Genomic DNA, 23,382 nt, shown 5'->3' with positions numbered 1-23,382 from the left:
AAGAATAAGCGGCGCAGCCGCTGGGGGCTTCTACCTCCCCTGGGCGGCGAAACCGCTCCTTAACGAATAACGGCGACACAGTTACGAGGACTAAGCAGGGAACCCCGGGGGGGCGCACTCAGCCCCTGGGCGACAAAACCACCTCTCAACGAGGAACTGCGAAACCGTCCCGAGGAATGAGCGTGGCAGCCGCGATAAAACTCCTTTATCTCCGGGCGGCGTGGTGCCCCCTACGAGGAATGGCGAAGAAGTTCAGAGGTCTGAGTAGCGCAGCTTCGGGGGACTCCCTTGCCCCTGGGCGGCGATGCTATCCCTGAATCGAGGATCGGCGTAGCCGCGGTTAGTGACTCTTCCCTCCGACCGTCCGCTGTAGGGAACGGCGAAGCGGTCCAGGGAGGCGGCCGACCAAGCTGGTCGCAAAACGGCTTCTAGGGGTTTGAGCCCTATTGCCCCGGAGGACTTTGAGGACAGAGGTAGGAAGATGGGCGATGACGTGTTGAAGACTTTGCCGACGATGCCGGGGGTGGAGCAGCCAAGGGTCCGCTTCTCTCCCCCCTGGTCGGCAAAGCCGGCCCCTATCACTTTCGGGTCAGAATTTTCGAATAGAAATTCTTCGGACAACCACAAACTAAGACAGCGAAGCCAAACCAGGAGATTCTAAGTTAAAAATTGACGCTGATCTTACGACCGCTTTCTTATGAAGTTTGCACTTACATGAAATTATGTATTACAGTTCGGAATAAGATAACTTAGCCGCGGGGGGCCTCCCTTCCCATCTGGTCACGGGGAATTTGGGAGCGGACCTTCTAAGAACGGCGAAGCCGTTACGAGGAGTTCGCTGGCGACGACGGACGTTGCGGTTGCTACCCTTACCCAACGGCCGCCGAAGCCGACACCTAGAACTTTATGTCCTTAGCTACGAGGAACGGCAAACCGTTCCGAGGAATGTGCTGGAGAAGGTGGGTGCGGCGTGCGCTATCCGGCGTAAAACAATGCCAAAAATAACATAAATTTCGATTTATAAAAGATTCACAAAACATATCTAGTACTTTCGGAATAAGATAACTTAGCCGCGGGGGGCCTCCCTTCCCATGTGGTCACGGGGAATTTGGGAGCGGTAGTAGTTCATTTGTCATAATGAGGGGCGTGAGGGACAGCTGTGAGGCTATTTATCACACCCGAATTTCTTAAACGCGAGATAGGGCTTACAACATACAGGGTTGGCCACCTCCGGGGCAGACCGCGTCGGCCTCACCAAAGGCAGCGGTGTGAAAGAGACTGGTTAGCGTTACGATTGGTTACGCCGGATTCGGTCCGCACGCTCGTGAAAGGAGAGAACAGTTGAAAGAGGAAACGAGATGAGAACATATTGACACCCGCAAGGAGCGCATTACGGCAAGTACCTCACATTAAACCCGATTTGATTTCGGTGGTCTCCGTACGCGAAAAGGTAACTGTGACTGGTTCTGGCGATATTATTTTCTACATAAAGTCATCATCACCATTGGTCAACAATGAGAAAGCCTAAATCACACGATAATTTTATCCGTCATTCCCGAATGTTCACTATCGCGATCATTAGAGTGTTCAATCTCAATTGATCTTCACCGGCAATTGTTTTTCGCGGCCACTCTAATGATAAGGATTCCAATTACTTTTTTCACCACTTGTCTGGTCGCTGGTTCCGTCACTGAAACCGTCACTAAAACCTCATATCAGCCAATCAGAACGCTGCAATCGCTCCGTATGTAGCGATTGCAGCGCTACGTTTGACAATCGTGGGAACGACATAGATAAACAAGCACGCCATATATTTTCGTCCTAGTATTCGGGTCCTATGACAACGAGCTGTGATATTGGAAATGATGCGAAAGGCGACGGCGGGAGGGACCTTGTGATTCAGAAAAATGATCACTAGAGCGATCATTTCAATTCCCGTCGCGAAAAGCCATCGCTTTAGTGATCACTTTTCGCAACGAAAGAAAATGATCGCGTGACTCATGATTGGTTTGACGGAGTTCTCCATTCTTCTCTGCTATTCTCTAGCCTTATTATATCGAAGTATTTCTTCCCTTCTACATTTTGTCTTCTACAACCTGTCCTAAGTAACTCATTCCGGGCCGTCCCTCACCCTTCTTCCCTTCCACCTGTCCATCTGCGATTGTTTTCATCAGGCCATCATGTCTCATGATGTGGGCAAGTAAATTCTTCTGCTTGAGATAACACTCTCCTCTCCTCCCACTCTTCTAAGCACTTCCTCACTACTTACACGATTGATTAATTTCTATTGATAATTCCTACATAAGATACAGCGGATAATTTGGAAGATTGGACGGAATGAATACTGAAAAAGTTAAAAATCATATCAGAGAAAATAGTTTTTAAAACTCTTGGTGTAGGTAGTAAGATTATGGCATTTAAAAATGAAATAATGAGACGTATTCTATTTTTTGACTCACTCAATGCCAAAAACAATTATAAAAGTAATTAACTGGACGAGGCAAAATGTTTTTAATAATCCAAGCACTAAATAAGCAAGATCAGAAAAAGTTTGCAGAATAAAACAGTAGTGATATCTGTAAAAAAATTTCATACGGAAATTAAAACTTTCCACTCATCCTGCTGAAGACATAATGAGACAATTAAGGCAGAGAACCATCTGTTGTACCACATATGGGTTAAAAGGACTCCAAATGTAAAGGAAATTTTGACCTGCTTCCATAGTTATTTTTGGTTGAATTCAAGTTGTAAAAATTCGCAGGTGTTGCAGCGATTACTAAGGAGGAAGGTTGGCCAAAAATTATCTCCAATGTAGCCTTGAATTCAAGTTACCAGCATTGGACGCGTTAATATGACATTAGTATTCCAATTTGGGAGAGGAGATATGCCGGGATAGCTCGAAAAATGCTCAATACAAATCAACAACTGCAGGTTAGATTTGATAATTATAATGGGATAGCCTAGCACTAAAAAGGGGAACCTTACTCACTCAACAGACAGACAGTGTGAAATAATTTTGCTTTGAAGTGAGCCACCATTTTCATCCGAAATTCCAAAAGAGATACAGGGCAAATCAACAATTGCACTTCATCCCATAATTCGAAGATGCTCTCGATAAGATGTAAACTGAATCAAAATAGAAGCAGTGGGCAACGAGCCAGTCTTATAAATATAATAAAACATTGAATAACGGCCATACCCCATTTTCATAACTGCTGACTAAAACGCGATTCATATTATAAACGGCAAGGAAAACAAAACACTTGAATGACATCCAGCTTTTTTTAAAAGTACGCCAAACGTTGCAGGGTTAAAACAGGAACTCACACACTACGTAAGTATTTAGGAAGCAAATAAAAATTGCCATGCAAATGCACTATTTTACAAATTCGGATAGTTAGATGCCATACAAATGTCGTTGGTCGCGATAACATATACAGCAAATGAGTCTGTAGATTTTAAGAGTTTTCTTTTTTACCGCAGAGTGCGGAGAAATCAAATATCGCTAGGGTAACATAAAAGCATCTATATCTACATATTACCCCACAAGCCGCCTAAAAGGCGTGTGGCATGGGGTGTTAGTACACCAGGGCGGTGATTCTCGTTCTCCTTTCGCCCGGGTCTTCGCTTCGCTACGGCAACTCGAAGTGAAGCGAAAATTTTCTCCGCGATTTTCTCGTTCGTTTCGCCCAGTCTATCGCTACAGTTCGGGTAACTTCGTACTCTTGGCGAAATACTGTGACGAAGGTAATAAAGAATACCGTTAGGTCAATAATTCTCATACCAGCAATTGAACGCGAAAAGTGAAACAAACGAAAGCCGAAATTGGAAAATCGAGTGTGGAGTATGGGGAAAGGATTATTTACGTTTGTTTTGAAGTGATGATTTGCCTTGAAAACGAAGGTGAAGCCAATACTTTTGGTTTTAATCGTTGACTATTAATATGGTCAATCATCTGTGTCTCGTCAAAATAAAAGTGCTCACGTCGATTTGTGAATATTTGGCAAGTACATGTGTTAATTGTATGAGTACTGCGATACTAGTAAACCATAAATTACACGGTGATAATGAATGACTATTTGTGAATGGATCGAATCAAAGTGGAGTCCCTTTGCAAGAAATAGTGGTATATTAACCCTGTTTGTGCTTATTACACTGGATCGAAGATTCTCATTTGTATTGTGAAACCAATTGAAATGGTTTTCTATTGAGTAGACCACCAGAGCGATTTTACGAACATTTTGTGGCTATAATCATTATGACGATAAATTTTAATCATATTTTTGCAGTAAGATATATCTTCTTAGCGTTATTATGGCCAGTATAAGTACGAGTAATACGAGTAATAGCCAGTATAAGTACGCTAGTATATCATCATCTCTGTGTTCCTTACGGAATTAGGAATAATTTGCAAATTGTGAATAATCAAAGCCTTTCATGTTTTCAAAGTACTCACCATGGCCATAATTTCAATGACAGAATTTATAACCAACCACCGTTTAATGGACAAATTCATCAGGGTTCATTATAAACGATAACGTGCAGAATGACTTTTGTCACACTGAAGATGTCATTGTTATTTATTATTATTATTAAAATATTTAGTTACAAGTCGACCATGAAGTCGGGTGGTAACATAGATTTAGGTAGTGCATTAAGACACAATTAGATTAGATTAAGCTATGAACAATTAATTCATAAATAATTCATGGTAATACCTTTAATGATTTTTGTGTTTTTATAGAAGTATGTTCAGTTTTATTAAAATGTTCACAATAAGGAGGTATCTTCTGCCATATGCCACTCATGTAACAGACACGAAAAGAATTGAGTCATATAATTGTCAGCGAGTCGCAGATATTTGATAACTTTATTATCTCATCTTATTTATGAATATTGATATACTGTTGAGAAGCAATATGTTTCATGAAATCCATAATCTCTGGCAAATAAAATTTCAATTAGGGACAGAACTAAGTTTAAATTTCTTCATTAGAGAGACAAAAACCTATTGCATGACACCAATTAGCCCTTACCATTGAAATATAAGGTGAAACACATTTTGATACTGGCTGTCGAAAGTGTAGTTGATATAGTAATAGGGAGGACTGTGAGTCTTAAAGGTGAGAATGTATTCATTTTCATCATAAAATTGAATTGATGTTCAGAAATCACTTATTGTGAACATAACTTCACTGTCTAATATTAAATTAAAGAAGAATGAAAAAATTAAAGTTGGAATACTTATGCAAAACCCTACAACAGTTACTTCAAGGGCTCATGGCCTAGTAAACTTGCCATCCAATTATTAAATAAATGTAAATTTTGCAGCAAACCTTTCATACTTTACAAGTAGGTTGCATGTTGTTACAACAATATGCATCTGTAACAAAATATTGCTAGTATTTTTACAAACCTTGTGTTGGAATATGTTATAAGTGCTATCGTAACTAGACTTTATATATAATCAACAGCAAAGGCTTGTATTCTATGAAAGATTTAAGGAAAAGAGATGGGGTGCAGAAATATTAAATATAAGACACGATCTCTGGTATTATTTTGTGGAATTGCTTCATTGCAGAATAAATTAAATAACTTTGTTTTATTCCACACTATATTTTAAATGGCACAACCTGGGTTCCAGCATCTAATGTTATCATCAGGTGAAAGCACCTGCTTGATTCTATAATCACTTCATAAATAGAACAAGGTGAGGAATTCATATTATCGCATTTATGAAAATGGAATCACTCAGGCCACTCAAGGCGGAGAATAAGCCAATGCTCAATTTTCAAGCATTTAGTATGAATAAAGTGGAGCAATTGCTTCAGAGAGTGAGCAAATGCTCAGAAATGAATGCATCTTCTCCGGACTAGATGCATCAAGGAAGTTTTTCGTGATAAAGGGCATTGTTCGATATTCGGCTTTTATGATAACCTTGTATTATAGAGGATATTATTATTATTTTAATATATTTTCACAGCATTTTTGCTGGTTTTAGGCGAGGTACGGGTATCACCAAGTACTCTCGTCTTTTTACTCTGTTTTGAAAAATTTTCTGACAATCCGGCAAGTATTTAAAATTGCTGCTTTTTGTTTTGTAATAAACAAGTTTTTCGGCAGTCCAATAGTTTGAAGACCTTGATGGAGTGAATGAGGCACTACTCCTGTGGCGGAGATAATGATAGGTATTACGTGTACTTTATCTGATTTCCACAATCTCTTAATTTCATTTTTAAGTTCTTCGTACTTTTCCATTTTGCTGATGTAGGCTATAGTTTTATTATGTGAATTAGGTACAGCAATGTCTATCAAGTATGTTTCATTGTGAGTTTTATCTTGTACTACTAGATCAGGTCTATTGCTATGGACTGTTTTATCGGTAATAATTGAACGGTCATAATAAATCTTACAGTGGTCGTTTTCAAGGATGGTTTTAGGTGTGTACTTATAATAAGAAACTCCATTTTCTATGAGTTTATACTTCAGGGCTAATTTCTGGTGTATGATGTTACATATTTGATTGTGACCGTGCAGGTAGTCTTTTTGAGATAAGTTACTGCATCCACTTGTGATGTGCTGTATCGTGTCAGAGGTATTACCACATTTTCTGCATCTGTCATCCAATAAATTTGGGTTTTTAATTATATATTTTTCATAATTTTTTGTTTTCACCACCTGGTCTGGTATTGCGATCATAAATCCTTCTGTTTCTGGGAAGAGTTGCCCATGCCTGAACCATGCGTGCGATGCGTCTTTATCGATTTCAGGGGCCTCCAGGGCATGAGAGTGTCTTCCGTGAAGGGATTTAGCTTTCCATATTGACATTTTACTGTCTATAGTAACAGTGGTTTCACTAACTTGCATACTTTCGTCAGATAGGTTTAACGGTGTGTATTTATTGTCTGCGTCACAGATAGTTCTCAGGAGATCCGAGGTAGATTTCTTGCTGAAAAAATATCTCCATAACTGAGAAAGTTGTGAGTTGTGCTGATTCTTGATGTCTACGATACCCCTTCCACCAAATTTTCTAGGCAACATGCTCCTCTCTATTTTCGAGTTTTTATGGAGCATATTTTTCTCTGTCATTTGGGATCGAATTTTTCTTTGTAGGTGGTCTAGATCTGTTTGTGACCATTTGATTATACCGAAGAAGTTTGTCAGGAGAGGGATGGCAAAGGTATTAATTGATTTAGTGAGGTTTTTGCTGTTCAATTCCGTGCGAACAAGTTTCTTGATTCTATTTTGGAATTCAGTCGAAAGTTTTTGCTTTATCGTAGAGTGGTCTAGTCGTCTTGCTTGTTGGAACCCTAGGTATTTATAGGTATCTCCCTCATCCATGGCCTCTATTATTTGCCCATCCTGTAGTGAAATATCATTCCTTTGTATTTTACCTCGGACTATTGTGATAGTTTTACATTTATCTATTCCAAATTCCATTTTTATATCCTTAGAAAAATTTCAGTTAAACGGACTAATTGATTTAGATTGTTATTAGATCCTGCATATAGCTTGAGATCGTCCATATAGAAAAGATGCGGTAGAGTGTGGCATCTTAGTTCTTTTCCTTTCATTTTCACTCCATATTGAGTATTACTCAGGTTTGATAGAGGGTTTAGCGCAAGGCAGAACCATAATGCACTCAAAGAGTCACTTTGAAATATTCCCCGTTTGATTTTGATATTATTTGTCTGCAAAAGACCCTCATCAGTTTTTATGTGCAAGATGGTGCTCCATTTTTTCATCACAGTATGGAGACATTCAATAACTTCTGGGTGAATTTTATAGATGTTTAGTACTTCAATAAGCCAGGAATGGGGAACAGAGTCAAAAGCTTTTTTGTAGCCTATATAGCAACTGAGTAGGTTCCTATTCTTTTATTGTATTTGTTTAAGAATAATTGAATCAATTATCAACTGTTCCTTGCAACCTTTGCTTCCTCTGCGACACCCCTTTTGCTTTCCCGTAAAAATGTGGTTCTCATCTATATGGTTGTTGATTACTTCTGTTATGCAAGAGGTGAAAATTTTATAAAATGTTTGTAGACAAGTTATCGGTCTATATTTTGATGGATCGTTACATGCGACTTCTTTTAGCAATAAATATGTTTTACCTTCCATTAAAAAAACTGGAATATTTTCTGGAAACTTCAAAAATTCGTTTGTATATTTCAGTAGATGCTTATGGCAGCTGGTGAATTTTTTGTACCAAAAGTTGTGTATATTATCCTTTCCTGGGCTTTTCCAGTTACGGGTTCGGCTAAGAATTTTTTTAAGAATTTCCATTGTAATAATGGGGGGAAGCATAGTTTCTATGTTTTCCGCTGCTGTTCTTTCATTTCTCATCCAGGTCGCATTTCCATTATGGGATGTATCATTCGACCATATACTTGACCAAAATTTCTCCACTTCCTGAGAGTAAGAATTACTCAGTTTTTTATTTTCACAAGAAATAGATTTCTTCTGTTTGTTATTGCCCAATGTTCTGTAAGAGTTTCCCTGTTTATTTTCAAATTGGGAATTCTGTTGTTTTCTTCTTGTGCATTTATTATATCTGATGAGTCTCATTTTTGTGGCTGGAAGTTTTTGCTTTTACCAATGTAACCAGCCCGTTCAATGGGTCCTCCCTTCCCCTGATGCCTACGTCCCAAGGAAGTGGTTATTTGCAAGAAATAAAAAAAAATGGAAAATTTTGAAATCCCAGATGGGTGTTGGGGTTCGCCCACGAGTAAAATACGCTGATGATTCGGATGGAAATGACGGTTAGCCACCTTACAATACAGAAATAACAACTTATTATAACATCAAAAAAAATTGTTGAACAATGAAAGGACCAAGTTATAACAACCAAAGAGAAAAAAATCGTTGAACAATGAAAGGACCAAGTTATAACAACCAAAGAGAAAAAAAATATCCCTTTTCCCACACACGAACAGTGTTCACTGTATATGAGGAGGGGGGGGTCTTCACTGGGGGGGGGATTGGAGTGCAGATACTTTACGTTCTGTCCTTGACGTTACTGCGTCCGTATGGCTCCGCAGCAGGGATGTGATCCGATACGAAAAAGCACTTTAAAGCACGAAATTTCAATAGTTTCGGACCGCTGCCACTTTAAGGCACTAAACCAAAAAGGCACGAAACCGAAAAGGCACTAAACCGAAATTGCACGAAATGGGATGGCACGAAACCTCCTCAAACCCGAAATGGCACTTTACTGAAAAAATTGCCGATCCGAAAAGGCACCATAGTTTCGTGCCATTTAGTGGAATATAGTTTCGGATCTTACATCTCTTTCACTCAAAGGCGAAGAGGGGCTGGAGAGGAAAAACATTCATCTATAAAAATTCTAGGAAAGAGGGAATGGAGGGAAAGAGAAGGAAAGGTCATTGGCCACTCAAATGAGGTAGCAAGCTGGGGAATTCCCCGCGGGAGAAAAAGGGATGGGACAGGAGAACGTCCGTTTTCGGGACTCTATTGAGGGATTATACGGTACATGCTGGGGTTGTCCACTCATATACAAGGGTCAAGGAGCTGTTTGAGAAGTTTTGGGCATCGGGTGAAGACATAGTTAAAGAGATAATTGAAGTGGTCAAGAGTATGTGGCGTCTGGGAATAGTGAGGGGGAATATCCAATGGGTTAAGGAGAGATAAGAAACGCAAGGGAAGGATAAAATAAGGTGGAAGGGTTTCCAACGCGAGAAGTGAGCGGCTACGGATAGGAGAAGGCGAAAAATAAACCAAGAATGAGAATTGATGTTGGACACTGTTACGGAAGGTAACGGTATGGGGAAATATTATCTTTATTTGAGAATGGAATGTTGAGGAGACGTGGATGGTTTTCAAAAATTTGGCCACTTAATATATTAATTTTATGAGACTGTACAATACAATATTCCTCCAGAACGTCCAATCTTTTTTTTCCTTTCTCTCTAGATGAATTATCTCTAATACAAACTTTGCATAGAATTTCAGCAACCATGTGACTTTGCACTGCACTCCTTTGCAAATGCACATTATGCTACGAGTTTATCAGGTGTTTTGCAGGGAGAAATGAATCATATAGTGATTGCCAGCAGCTGTTATACCTACACTAATTCTTTTATTCAGGTGGCGAAGTTTCTTCTTACCTGTCTCTGAATTGGGACTTATTGGGGTTCGATGTGCTGCCCATACTCTGCAGCTCGCTGTCAATGATTGTCTTAAGAGACAGGAATTGAAAGAGGCCCTCCTTAGAACAAGGAAGCTCTGCGGTGCCATTAGAACCCCCTCAATGGTCGCTAAGCTTCAGGCACAAGGCCTGAAAAAACCTAAAATAGACTGTCATACGAGGTGGAATTCCACCTATGATATGATAGCCAGCCTCATACCACTGAGGGATTTCTGCCAGGATGCGGCCATTAATCGGCCAATTTCGATGACAGAGGGCACTTGGAGGTTGATGGAGGAAGTTGTCGAAGCGCTGGAACCAGCGAAGTTCGCATCCCTAACTCTACAAGGGGAGCAGCTGACCCCAGGCGACTTCCTGGAAACATGGTTGAGATTGAAAGTTAAAACTCAGAAAATAAAATCAAAAACAGCTGCAGATTTATATGATGCTATTGCAAGAAGGGAAAAAAATTATTTGAATGCCCAGCGTTCTTGAGTGCTATATCACTCGACCCAAGGTTTCACACGATTCTTAGTGCTGAGGAGCGAATGAGGGCCGAAAATCATCTAAGAGATGTGTGGGCTAAGATTGAAGGGATGATGGAGTCGAGGGAAGTCCAATCTCTTGATAATACGACATCTTTGAATGATAGCAATGAAGATGAGGATGAATTGGAGTCCCTTCTCAGCAGTCGCGAGAGAGAAGTAATGGAAACAGGGCATCTCAGAAAGCAAGGTACTTTAAATGTTAGCCAACTGATGCTCGAATTTTGGAAAACACCCCGAGTTAAAACTTCTGAAAAATTCAGTATACTAAATTTCTGGAACGAACGAAAACAAACGCACCCTCAGCTATCAGCTTTGGCGTTCACAGTTTTGGCAGTGCCCATGACTCAAGTGAGTGTCGAGCGCTTATTTTCGCACTTGAGGCAGACATTGACCACCTTAAGATCCAATTTGAGTCCAACAATGGTTAATGATATATTATTAGTAAAATGTAACAGGCTTTTTGGAATGTAAGTGTTTGTATCGGTTCAAGGTCATAAATCTAAATATTTATTTAACAGGGGATATTTCCGATCGATTAAATTTCTGAGATATTTAGCTAAAATGAACCACATATTTTTCAATAGTAATGGTTTCTATGACATTTTTCTTTGTATTTTTATTGCATAAAGCTTTCATTATTGTAAATGTTTGTAGCATAATATCACTTGCGAAATAACAAGCTCATGTCGAGAAATACCCGAGACTCACGCGCCTGGTTACCTGGATACATTGTCACCTAATTGTACAGATTTTGTTATATTTGATGAATATAAAGTAACATAAAAATTATTTATTGTATTCTTCTTTTGACCTAATGTTTTGATACTTACAAATCTGTCAGGGTTTTTTAACTACTTCTGAGATTACTTCTTCTTTTGTATTTATTTCCTATTAAGGGTAAGCGTGATGCGCTTTTTCTTTGTCATGGTGGCTATTTTAATTATGATCATTAAAATATCTTTTTCAAAATATTAGCTGTTTAATTACATTAAATTCGTCCCCTATTCATCCTGAACCTGATAATTGATCCACTTCTTAAGCATGCCCAAGGTGAAGGAAAGCAAAGGTTCGCAACTGCCCTAAGGCTGGGACGCAACTCAGCGGGACGCCGATCTATTTCCTCTGCCTCAGTCCCAGACCCTCCAAGGATTAAATGACTCCTTCACAGTGCTAGTCCACGGTCAATTAACTGAATTAATCGTGTTTTATATAATCAAGTATTTGCTGTCCCCATCGATTGTTTAATATAAACTGAATTCCCCGTGTTTTTCAGAGCGTGGATAAAATTTAAGCGAAGTTCTAACGATCATATTGACACATTTACAATATTTCTATTCCATATCGGATGATTTGAAACTGAAATGAACTCCGTTGAAATTAACGCTAGAACTCAAATTGAAATTTCCATGTGATAAGCGAAAAATGAATAATTCATTTATAACTTCAGAAAAATTAGGTAAGCTACGAATATATTTTTGGAACAAATAACGCAAATAGCAGTGGATGAGCGCGCAGAGGGGACAGAAAAAGGTCATTCAGCTCGATGAAGGGCCTGGGCTCGGGGGACATCGACTAAGCTGGCCTTTTGTGTCCACATCAGTCCCTTTCTTAAATCCCCTGCGGAACAAGCACGGTCAGGCACTTTAACCACTTTTTCGGATAATTCCGTGCCACCCGGCACGAAACTATACGACAAGGAAAATAAAGTGTATGGGATCCTAAACTTTTAAAAGTGAAAAGTTTCGTGCCAGCCTGGTCCGAAATGAATCGGACCGTTTAGTGCCCGGTCCGAAAAGGCACGAAATAGTTTCGTGCCTTTTCGGACCGGGCACTAAACGTAAAGTTTCGTACCGGATCACATCCCTGCTCCGCAGTGTCGAACTTCCTTTCCTTGGTTTCAATTATTTCACTCACCACTCACTACAACATCGTTGCACTCCTTTTTCTGTTACGGTTCTGTTTTTCTGTTTCGATTACTGTTCACTGGGGGCCATGTAACGGTTAGCCACCAAACATTTTCTTTTTATGTTGTAATCTTTGTTTTAGACTCGCGGGCTATCGAATCGGATGATTCGATAGCATGGCTGGTTTTCGCAAGCCGCCGTCCCTAGGGACGGCATAAAAAGGTGCGGCGTGAGAGGACAAAGGACTGTTGTTGAAAATGTTGTTGTTGTTGAAAATGTTGTTGTTGTTGAAAATGTTGTTGAAAATGTTGTAGGAAATGTTGTTGGAAATGTTGTTGGAAATGTTGTTGAAAATATTGTTGAAAATGTTGTTGAAAATGTTCTTGAAAATATTGTTGAAAATGTTGTTGAAAATGTGGTGAAAAATGTTGTTGAAAATGTTGTTGAAAATGTTGTTGAAAATTTTGTTGAAAATGTTGTTGAAAATTTTGTTGAAAATGTTGTTGACAATGTTGTTGAAAATGTTGTCGAAAATGTTGTCGAAAATGCTGTTGAAAATGTTGTTGAAAATGTTGCTGAAAATGTTGCTGAAAATGTTATTGAAAATGTTGTTGAAAATATTGTTGAAAATGTTGTAGGAAATGTTGTTGGAAATGTTGTTGGAAATGTTGTTGGAAATGTTGTTGGAAATGTTGTTGGAAATGTTGTTGAAAATGTTGTTGAAAATGTTGTTGAAAATGTTGTTGTTGTTGTTGTTGAAAATGTTGTTGTTGTTGTTGTTGTTGAAAATGTTGTTGTTGTTATTGTTGTTGTTGTTGAAAATGTTGTTGTTATTGTTGAAAATGTTGTTGTTGCTGTTGTTGAAAATGTTATTGTTGCTGAAAATATTGTTGTTGAAAATGTTGTTGTTGTTGAAATGTTGTTTTGGTTGAAAATGTTGTTTTGGTTGAAAATGTTGTTGTTGTTGTTGTTGAAAATGTTGTTGTTGTTGAAAATTTTGTTGTTGTTGAAAATGTTGTTGTTGTTGTTCTTGTTGTTGCATTCAAATGGCAGTGGGTTACTCCCACTGACATTTTTAAAACTATCAAAAGCTGCAGTTGGTGCTACTTTCGATTGAAAATTTCTCTCAGCATTGTGGACGCCAATGGCCTGGTTAGTGATAGGTATGTGTTTATGATAGAGTAGGGTGGCCCAAAAAAAACTTTTTTTTGAAAGTTTGTGGGGCGACTTCATTTTATGGTGCAATTTCATGTATAAACGACCCACGAAAAAATTCGGCTCGATTGCACAATATTTGACCCTGCCGAAACGCGTTTAAACATTTTCGGCTAGGATGTAAGGCATTTTGCCTACTTTACAGGGGCTATTTTCCGTTTTCTCCGGTATTTGCTGCAGAAATTGTTGTTAAATAGAATAAATACAATACTTGTTGATAAAAATTATTATTATAAATCAGTTATTTTATTATTAATTCGTTAAAAATGGTTTACATAAAATTTACAACCTTTTTTTTCCATACTTATAACAGATATTTTTTGATGTGGGACACACCCCTTTCGGCGATGTCATTGACGACTTTAATATGTTTTATAACATTAAATCCTTTCAGGTACCTTTCATCGAAAAGCCAATCTTCGGGGTCTCTTGACAAAAAGCCTTCTACGGCATGATAGATTTCGCTTATTCTCGTTATAATTGGATAAAAAGGTAATCAAGAAAGCGTTCAAAGCAGCACGGTTATCGTTTGGCGGCAAAAGTAAACTCAGTCAATGCTTCATTAGAACAATGTTGCAAGGCGGCATCATTGTCCTACGACGATGCAAGAAGACAACGGCACTTCATGATCACAGCTATATTGTTGCGCGACTCTCCCGCCTCTGAAGACTCCAGTGACAAAACAAGCGGTAGCATTCGTGAAAGCAGTTCATGTTTTCAGAGGTGAAACCGTGTGTCTCTGTGTTATTTTTCTAGGAGTTTGTGTGATTTTACTTCGAAATGGCTGAGAAGAGTTATAGGCGTATCACTAGGAGGAATACCAATATTTGGCTCGTTGGTGACTGTTTCGATGAAAACTTGCCGAGAAATGGGAAACTTCCTACATTGCGAGAAGTTTTGAAGAGATTCTTTGCTAGACTGCACTCCACACCGGGCACTGCTAAATCCAAAGACGTCGCCAGACACACGGGGAGCGCATTGCTGGAATTTTGGGCAGAAGCAAACATCCCAACTCAAAACGCCCGTGATGTTATTAAGAAACTATTAAACGTGTATAGGGAATATAGGAGGTTAGGAAAAGATAAGGGCCTCAAATGCAGGAAGAGTGATATGAAGAGACAATTATTTACATCCAAGCTGGACAGGCTGCCCGACATTGGTCATAAGAAAGCTATGGAGCTCATTAAAATAGATGATGACCGCCAATTTTACGTGAGCATGCAAAGTGACCGCATTGGGTATATGGGCGGCATCGATAAGGAATGGTGCGCCATGCAGGAAAACAATCGTAAAAGGAATCATCAGAAGGAACTTGCAGCGGAGAAGGCGAAAGAACGAAGTACAAAGGAGACGAATGAGCTCTTTAAAAACCATGTTTCTTCCGAGGCTTCCGATACGAGCACGGCTGAAGACACCGATGATGGTATGTAGTTTTGTATGTATGAATTATCAAGCTAAAATTTATGAATAATTTTATTTATGTAGGTCATTTAATTTTTGTTGCACTACACATTTTACAGACTTTACACCGAGCAAGCCTAAGAAGCGCAAGATTCACATTGTAAATGACTCAATGGTATCTGCTGCGTTAGATCGAACTCTGACGTCTTCCGGTGGGGGATCCATGCTAATAAAAGCGGTTGCTCAGGCCACAGCGAAATCTTTGGGTTTTGCTGAGAAGGAGGTGCAGATAGTTTCTTCCCGCTCACAATTACATCGAAAAAGGTCGGAATGTAGAGAGGAAATGGCAATTATGATTAAACAAGAGTTCACTCCGGATGTTCCTTTGGTCGTCCATTGGGATGGAAAGCTAATGCCCAGCAGTGAAGGTATTTATCGTAATTTATTTGTCCTTTCCATTATTTATTTTCAATATCTTGCATAGTCTGTAGGCACATCATACCATTTATTGCGGTTTCGTTCCTTCCTTTAGATGCAGAAGGCAATGCTGATCGGTTGCCAATTTTGGTATCTGGAGAAGGAGTTGAGCAGCTTCTTGGTGTTCCGGAATTGAAAAGGGGCACTGGGATTCAGGAAGCTACTGCAGTGGTTGAATATTTGACAAGTTGGGAACTTCAGGAGCGAGTTATAGGCCTCGTCTTCGATATCACAACCGTGAATAGTGGACGAGTAAATGGAGCCTGTGTTCATATTCAGCGAAAACTGGGAAAAGAGCTGCTGGAGCTTGCTTGCAGACACCATATACTTGAACTAGTCCTCGCTGCTGTATTTGATTCATTGATAAGTGTTTCTAAGAAGGCAACTTTACCATTTGTTGATTGTCTAAAGGATAATTGGAAAAATATCGACAAAGGTATTTTGAAACGCTTGCTAATATATTTCCACGTATGCAGGGACATTAACTAAACTTTTATTTTTACTATGCTTACAGCGCGGTACCGCACTGCAGCGACAACACGGGGTAGTTTGCGGAAGATCAACGACAAAAAAGAAATCATTATATTTTGCTGCAACCAACTTAAGGTAAGAAACTACCTCACATTTTATACACCCACATCTATTTCCACCTTAATTGATCATTATTTCTTTATTTCCAGGTATTTCAGCCGCGTGACGACTACAGGGAACTTCTGGAGTTGGTTATTATTTTCTTGGGTGGTTCAGTTCCAGGAACCACAGCCTATCAGTTTAAGAAGCCTGGCTCCATCAGCAAGTCGCGGTGGATGGCAAAGGCAATCTATTCATTCAAAGTATGGATGTTTGGAAAGCAATTGAACCTTTCAACCAAAGAGAGTGACAACGTGTTTCAAATATGTTGTTTTGTAGCTTCCGTGTACATTAAGTCCTGGTACACATGTCCAGTGGCATTTAGTGCGCCAGCCCGTGATCTTGAACTTCTGAAAACGTTGGCTAGTAGAGAAGAGAAACACTACCAAGCAGCATTAAAAAAATTTTGCAACCATTTATGGTATTTATCAGAAACATTAGTTTGCTTATCTTTGTTTGATCCCAATGTTTCATTGCCTTGTAAGAGGGCGATGGTCAACTCTTATTTAAAGGAAGTGCATGTTTGCAGCCCTCGAGCGCAACTTCCTCCCAATTGTGGCATTAAGGATTTGGAATTGAGCGATTTCGTTTCCTCTAATTCTCGACGTTTCTTCGATTGATCAAGGCTTTTTGTCAAGAGACCCCGAAGATTGGATTTTCGATGAAAGGTACCTGAAAGGATTTAATGTTATAAAACATATTAAAGTCGTCAATGACACCGCCGAAAGGGGTGTGTCCCTCATCAAAAAATATCTGTTACAGAAAAACCTTACCTGTAATGAACGTGAGAGACAGCATTTGCTATTAGTGGTGCAGAAGCACAGAAGAATGTTCGATAAGTACGGAAAAAAAGGTTGTAAATTTTATGTAAACCATTTTTAACGAATTAATAATAAAATAAATGATTTGTAATAATAATTTTTATCAACAAGTATTGTATTTATTCTATTTAACAACAATTTCTGCAGCAAATACCGGAGAAAACGGAAAATAGCCCCTGTAAAGTAGGCAAAATGCCTTACATCCTAGCCGAAAATGTTTAAACGCGTTTCGGCAGGGTCAAGTATTGTGCAATCGAGCCGAATTTTTTTGTGGGTCGTTTATACATGAAATTGCACCATAAAATGAAGTCGCCCCACAAACTTTCAAAAAAAAGTTTTTTTTGGGCCACCCTAATGATAGAGCTTCGCTACATACATCGAGATCCAAAATTCCATTAGGACACGTTCATTTCTTTCAGTAGTTGGTTCTCAAAATAATTTTTATGAAATTTCATAGTTTGAAAAAATTAGAAACGAAATCCATAATGGTCTTAGTGTACCCCAAAATTTAGTACTTGACGACATTTTCTTTACTTCTGTATTTATGAGATATAGTTATGCATAGCTTTCTACCGCAATAACATAGTTTATGCAACTAGCACATGTGCCTTTTGATTTTGATTTTCTAGTACATGTTCCATTACGAAGGCCTCGCTTTAAGAACTCTTCAGTGAATATTTTAGAAATGGGATTGGTGGATCTTAAATTGTCCTCCACCACATATTAGAACAATAAAAAAAGTGAAATAATTTACGTTTTCGTATAACCGAACCGGCAATTTCCCCCACTTAAGCAGAAGCTACGTGACCCTTCAATAGCCTAGGCTTCATCTCCTACAATACAACCTTCATTTTTGAAGACCAGGCGTTTGTAATCCACGGCCCGTATATGTCCCTTGACGCCATTTCGAAATGGCCCGCAAAACGATTAAAAGCAGTTAATGTTACTTTATAGATATTGCTCAGTAAGAGCATGGATTCCTTAAACTAAGTACACCAATATTTTACTAATAAAAGTGACCTGATAAGGCTGTTAATTGCATCCCATATTGCCATACCAACCTAAGCCAACAGCCTGTGAGTAGAGTATGCGCGTGCGAGTTTTTTTTCCAACCCCTACTTTCTATGAAAAGATGGAAAACTTGCTGGGCATGAAGTGCCACGGGGCCGCCATAATATTGTACACAGCGTAATAATCACTAAGCTCACTACAAGTAATTTCTAATTTGTACGTAATAAATATAAATTAAAATAACCTTCGACCATCTACCTTCACGGAGTTCAGAAAACTACAAATACATTTGCTAGTTAATGAAATATGAATATTGCGGTTCCCTGCTCCAGACATTGAAAATAAAAAATTGAATCGATTGAAAAACAGGAATACTCCAATGCCACAAGTAAGTTTTTTTGTGAGCAAATTATCAATTTTTATTTTTATTTGAAAGTGGCAGACTCTTTTGTCTATTGATTTGCTATTGCACGCGGCATAGTTTTCTTCAAATAAGCACGAATGCATAAGATTGCACCAGTAGCGATAATAAATAATTGTGTGTGACCAATGTGTGTACCGCATGAAATGACCTGTTGTAGCATTAAGATCGAAAATAGGATAAAATAATTCCAATGTTTACAAAAAAAAACAAAAACTAATTCTTTAAAATTCCCAATTTTATCTTTTTTACCCAAAAAACTCATGAAACTCTGCTAATTTATTCTACTCATCTAAATCCTCCATCGATTTAGAATTACTGCCATAAAATATAGACGTTACCACAAATATATACGCAAATAACAGAGGACTAAAATAGTTGACTATAGAGTTCGACTCATAATTAAGTACCCCTGTGTTAACGGAAGGGCTATTGTTGAGCGTAAATAGTAGAAATGAGTTGTTTAATGTATACCAAAGTGCCGTTTGTAGACGAGGCTGTTGTAGTACTGCAGCAGTAGCAGGGGAAGTCTGTCTTCAGCGAGCACGCCGTGTGCAAAATGTTGCGCAAAAGGTATTTAAACTGAGGCATTTGCTCCGGAGTATAAGGTAGAGGTTATTCATACCAAATGGAGCAAATGCTTATGCTCTTACCTTTTGCTCAAAGCAAATGCTCATGCTCCAAGCTTATGCTCATGAGCATTTGCTCAACTTTTATTCATCCCGCCCATTGTTGTAAGTGTTGAAGATATTATACCTAATGGATTTTTGAACTTTTACACTCAATAGTGATAGTCCAATGGATGGCAAATGAAAAAATTTATAAAAGCTATGTATGGGATTGAAATCCCCAAGAAACTAACATGTGTACCATATATGTGATGTAAAATGACTGTTATAGGAATATGTCTTCACTTATCCCTTTGAAATTTATTAAACATATTAGTTAAATCCTTTCCTTTAGGCTACAACCTGGTCGCGGTGGAAAGGCTTGCGCGTTCCTATGACCCCTAGAGCTGCACTGGCGGGATTAATTCTAAATTATTCCCGGTAGGGCCACCCATGCCAGATAGGTCGAAGGGTAGGAGCCAGACGAAAGGTAGTCCACGTGGTGGTGTCACGTAAAAAACACTGTTGGAATGGAAGTGGGAAACCCTACCAACTATCTCTTCCCTGAACACATGGAGTACAACCAAATGGGCCTCGGAATCTCATCGCCCGGGACCCGTCCGCAAAGGGCGGGTGTCGGGCACGGCAGCGAGGTCGGCAAGGTCCTCGGGGTCGCCAACATGCGAAATCCTTGCAGAGACTTATCATCATCATCATCAGCTGCAGCAGCAATGGAGAAGGAAGAAAACAAGACCAAGAAGATGGAGAAGAAGAAGTCGGCTATAAATGTGGGGACGTGGAATGTGAGGACTATGATGAGGGCGGGAAAGTTAGAAAATATCAAAAGGGAAATGGATAAAGGGAGGATAGATATATTAGGATTATGCGAGGTGAGGTGGAGGGATGGCGGGGACTATTGGAGTGATGGGTATAGGGTTATATATAGTGGAGGGGAAGAGAGCCAGCGAGGGGTAGCTTTAGTATTAAACGGGAAGATGGGTAAGCGTGTGGTAGGTATAGACCAGGTAAGCGATAGGATTCTGGTGGTAGAAATTGAGGCGCGGCCCACCAACCTGGTGGTGGTCCAGGTTTACATGCCCACTAGCAATCATAGGGAAGAAGAAGTAGATGAGGTGTATGAACAGCTCGAGGAAATAATTAGAGACACACCGGGTAAGAAAAATCTGGTAGTGATGGGGGACTGGAATGCCTCAGTGGGGGAAGGGAGGGATGGGCACGAAATAGGAGATTTTGGTCTAGGAATACGAAACGACAGGGGAGAGAAAGCAGCAGAATTTTGTAGGAGAAACAAATTATTCATCACTAACACGTGGTTCAATCATCATAAAGGGCGAAGGTACACGTGGAAAAGTCCAGGGGATGTGGGGAGATATCAAATAGACTACATTATGGTAAGACAGAGGTTTAGGAAGTGTGAAAAACTCGCGCAGCTTCCCCGCAGCGGATGCGGATTCGGACCACAATCTAGTACTCATGAAATGCAATGTAAGATTCAAAAGACTTATGAAAATTAGGAAGGCGAAGAAATGGAACGTAGGAGCCCTGAAGGGGAGTATGAGGAGAGAATATCAGGAACTAATGGACATTAGTATACGGGAGATTGAAAGTACTAAGACTGTTGAGGAAAGATGGGATAATATTAAAACGGGAATAGTCAAAGCGGCGGAGAAGTCAATTGGTTACGTTGACAGTAGAAGGATAAAGAAGCCGTGGGTAACGGAGAACATGATAAGGGAAATGGAGGAGAGGAGGAAGTGGAAGAACGTGGACACGGAACAGGGAAAAAGAATGTATAGGGAACTGAATAATCGATTACGACGTGAAACTAAGAGGGCAAGGGAGGCTTGGTGGAAAAGACAGTGTGTGGAAATGGAAAAGTTCCAGAAGGATGGAGAAATAGGCGCGTTGTACGCCAAAGTTAAGTCGCTATCGGGCGGCAAAAGAGGACAAGCCATGTCTAAAATTAAGGGTAAAGATGGGAGGATGCTAACCGAGCGAGAAGAGGTACAGAGTAGATGGAAGGAATACGTGGAGGACCTGTATGACGGAATGAACAGACCAGAGAGATTGACTCTAGAGGAGGAAAGTGCAGTGGAGGAGGATAATCTTGGGCCGGGGATATTAGATTCGGAAATAGAGAGAGCACTTCGTGATATGAAGGCTAGGAAAGCAGTAGGCGTGGACAATATCCCGTGTGAGCTTCTGAAGAATCTAGGGAAGGAAGGTAAGAATAGGTTTTTCGAACTAGTGCGCAGGATCTATGAGGAGGGATGCTGGCCGGAAGATTTCGTGAAGACGGTTTTAATTCCGCTTCCGAAAAAGAAGAAATCTGTGGAATGCGGAGATTATAGGACTATCAGCTTAATATCGCATGCGGCGAAAGTGGTGCTGAGGATATTGAACAGACGAATGGAGGCGAGGGCAAACGAGTATTTGGGCGAAGATCAATTTGGTTTCAGAAAGGGGAAGTCAACTCGTGATGCAATAGCAATAATGACGTCCCTCGTGGAGAGGAACCTAGAATACGACCAGGACGTATATGCGTGTTTCGTGGATTTTGAAAAAGCGTTTGATAGAGTGAACTGGGTAAAGTTAATGGATATTCTGAAGAGAATAGGTGTAGATTGGAGGGATAGACGACTGATTCGTAATCTGTATATGGCCCAGACTGCGCATGTGAGGGTAGCGGACGGAGAATCCGGGTGGGCAAGCATTGGCCGAGGTGTGAGGCAAGGCTGTCCTCTATCGCCGCTGCTCTTTAACGTGTACGCTGAAGAGATGGTACGGGAAGCATGGGATGAGTTAGAAGCTGGAATAAAAGTGGGAGGAATGATGTTCAAATCAGTGAGATTCGCGGATGATCAGGCGCTGATTAGCCAGTCAGCAAGGGGGCTTCAGGCTCTAGTGGATGCGTTATACGAGCGTTGCGAGGAATATGGGATGAGGATTAATCACAAGAAAACTAAGGTAATGCGGTTTTGTAAAGCATCACGAGCGAGGAATGTGAGACTTAAGATAAAGGTGGGTGGTGAAAAACTTGAGCAGGTTAAGCAATTCAACTATTTAGGCAGTACGTTAGAGGAAAACGGATACAGTAGTAAGGACATTAGGAAGAGAATTGCATTAGCGAAGGAGGCGTTCATGAACCGGAAGGAGCTTCTAAGAGGATCGTTATGTAAGAGTTTAAAGAAAAGGTTAGTGAAGAGTTTGATCTGGAGTGTAGCTCTCTACGGTGCGGAAACGTGGACACTAAGGAAAGAAGACGAGAGAAGATTGGAGGCATTCGAGATGTGGGTATGGAGAAGAATGAAGAGGGTGAAATGGACGGAGAGGAAAAGGAACGACGAAGTGCTGGATATGGTTTGGTAGGAGAGGCAGCTTTTAGATGAGATACGGAGGAGACAGAAGTTATGGATGGAGTTAGTGCTTAGTGGTGAGGGGATGTTGAAAATGGTGCTAGAGGGTAGAATGTTAGGGAAACGAGGGAGGGGAAGGAGAAGAATAGGATTTTTAGATAGATTGAAAGAGAGTAGGCCTTACTGTGAGTTAAAGAAGGCAGTGCTGGAAGGAAAGGGAGGCTCCCAGATCACTTCTTGCGTACTCCATGGAAACCTACCTTAATCGGTAGAATACTATAATAATAATAATTAGTTAAATGTCGACAAGTAGTAGTAAAGGTTAATATTTTAGGAAGAAACCACGATAAGAATTACATTCAAGAATTTGAGAGAGTTATTAGTAAAATTAGACATTGCAATATTTCCACAGAGTATATTATGATGAAACTCAGTAGAAATATTGCAAAGTCTAATTTTACTAATATGAAGAACTTACACCATATCTTGCCCAACATCATACAACATACTTTGAAAGAGCTTAAAAAAAACTTCAGTGGTCACTGATGAGCATGGAAAATAATGGGTGGTGAATGCAGTCATTTCCTGTAAATTCAGCCTCATTAGCAAATACATAGGTATACAGACAACAGCTTTCCCCAATAGGCAGAGTAGCCCAGCTGGCTCAATATTATAAAAAATACAACTGATTCTGATTATTTCAAATATTCCATTAGCGGACAAGGATTGAGAACCATAATTAATAATATTTCTTTGATTAATCTGGCTTTGATGTTTTATGATTCTTCAGGTGTAAGGGTCCAAATTCTCTACTTGTCAAAAC

At 39.8% G+C, this 23,382-nt stretch overlaps 2 protein-coding genes across 2 annotated transcripts in view; one reads left to right on the top strand and one right to left on the bottom strand.

Moving 5' to 3' along the window:
• The window catches only part of LOC124154588 (A disintegrin and metalloproteinase with thrombospondin motifs 20-like), a 273,213-nt gene that overhangs the window by 31,089 nt on the left and 218,742 nt on the right, over positions 1-23,382 (bottom strand). The gene's annotated exons all lie outside the window — the stretch shown is intronic.
• LOC124154192 lies at positions 14,594-17,207 on the top strand. Its single transcript, XM_046527762.1, has 5 exons — positions 14,594-15,236; positions 15,334-15,642; positions 15,747-16,127; positions 16,206-16,297; positions 16,372-17,207. Exons 1-5 carry the CDS (start codon positions 14,594-14,596, stop codon positions 16,939-16,941), a joined length of 1,995 nt encoding a protein of 664 aa, XP_046383718.1. The 3' UTR covers positions 16,942-17,207.

Source organism: Ischnura elegans, chromosome 1 (assembly GCF_921293095.1).
Source record: "Ischnura elegans chromosome 1, ioIscEleg1.1, whole genome shotgun sequence".
NCBI classification, from domain to species: Eukaryota; Metazoa; Arthropoda; class Insecta; order Odonata; family Coenagrionidae; genus Ischnura; species Ischnura elegans.
This window is presented reverse-complemented; position numbering and strand designations above follow the sequence as displayed.

Excerpts from the sequence above, each read along its gene's own strand:
- LOC124154192 (XM_046527762.1), top strand. The coding sequence starts at position 14,594 with ATGGCTGAGAAGAGTTATAGGCGTATCACTAGGAGGAATACCAATATT. Across the intron at positions 16,128-16,205 it reads TTGGAAAAATATCGACAAAG|CGCGGTACCGCACTGCAGCG; the intron begins GTATTTTGAAAC and ends CTATGCTTACAG. Across the intron at positions 16,298-16,371 it reads TTTGCTGCAACCAACTTAAG|GTATTTCAGCCGCGTGACGA; the intron begins GTAAGAAACTAC and ends CTTTATTTCCAG.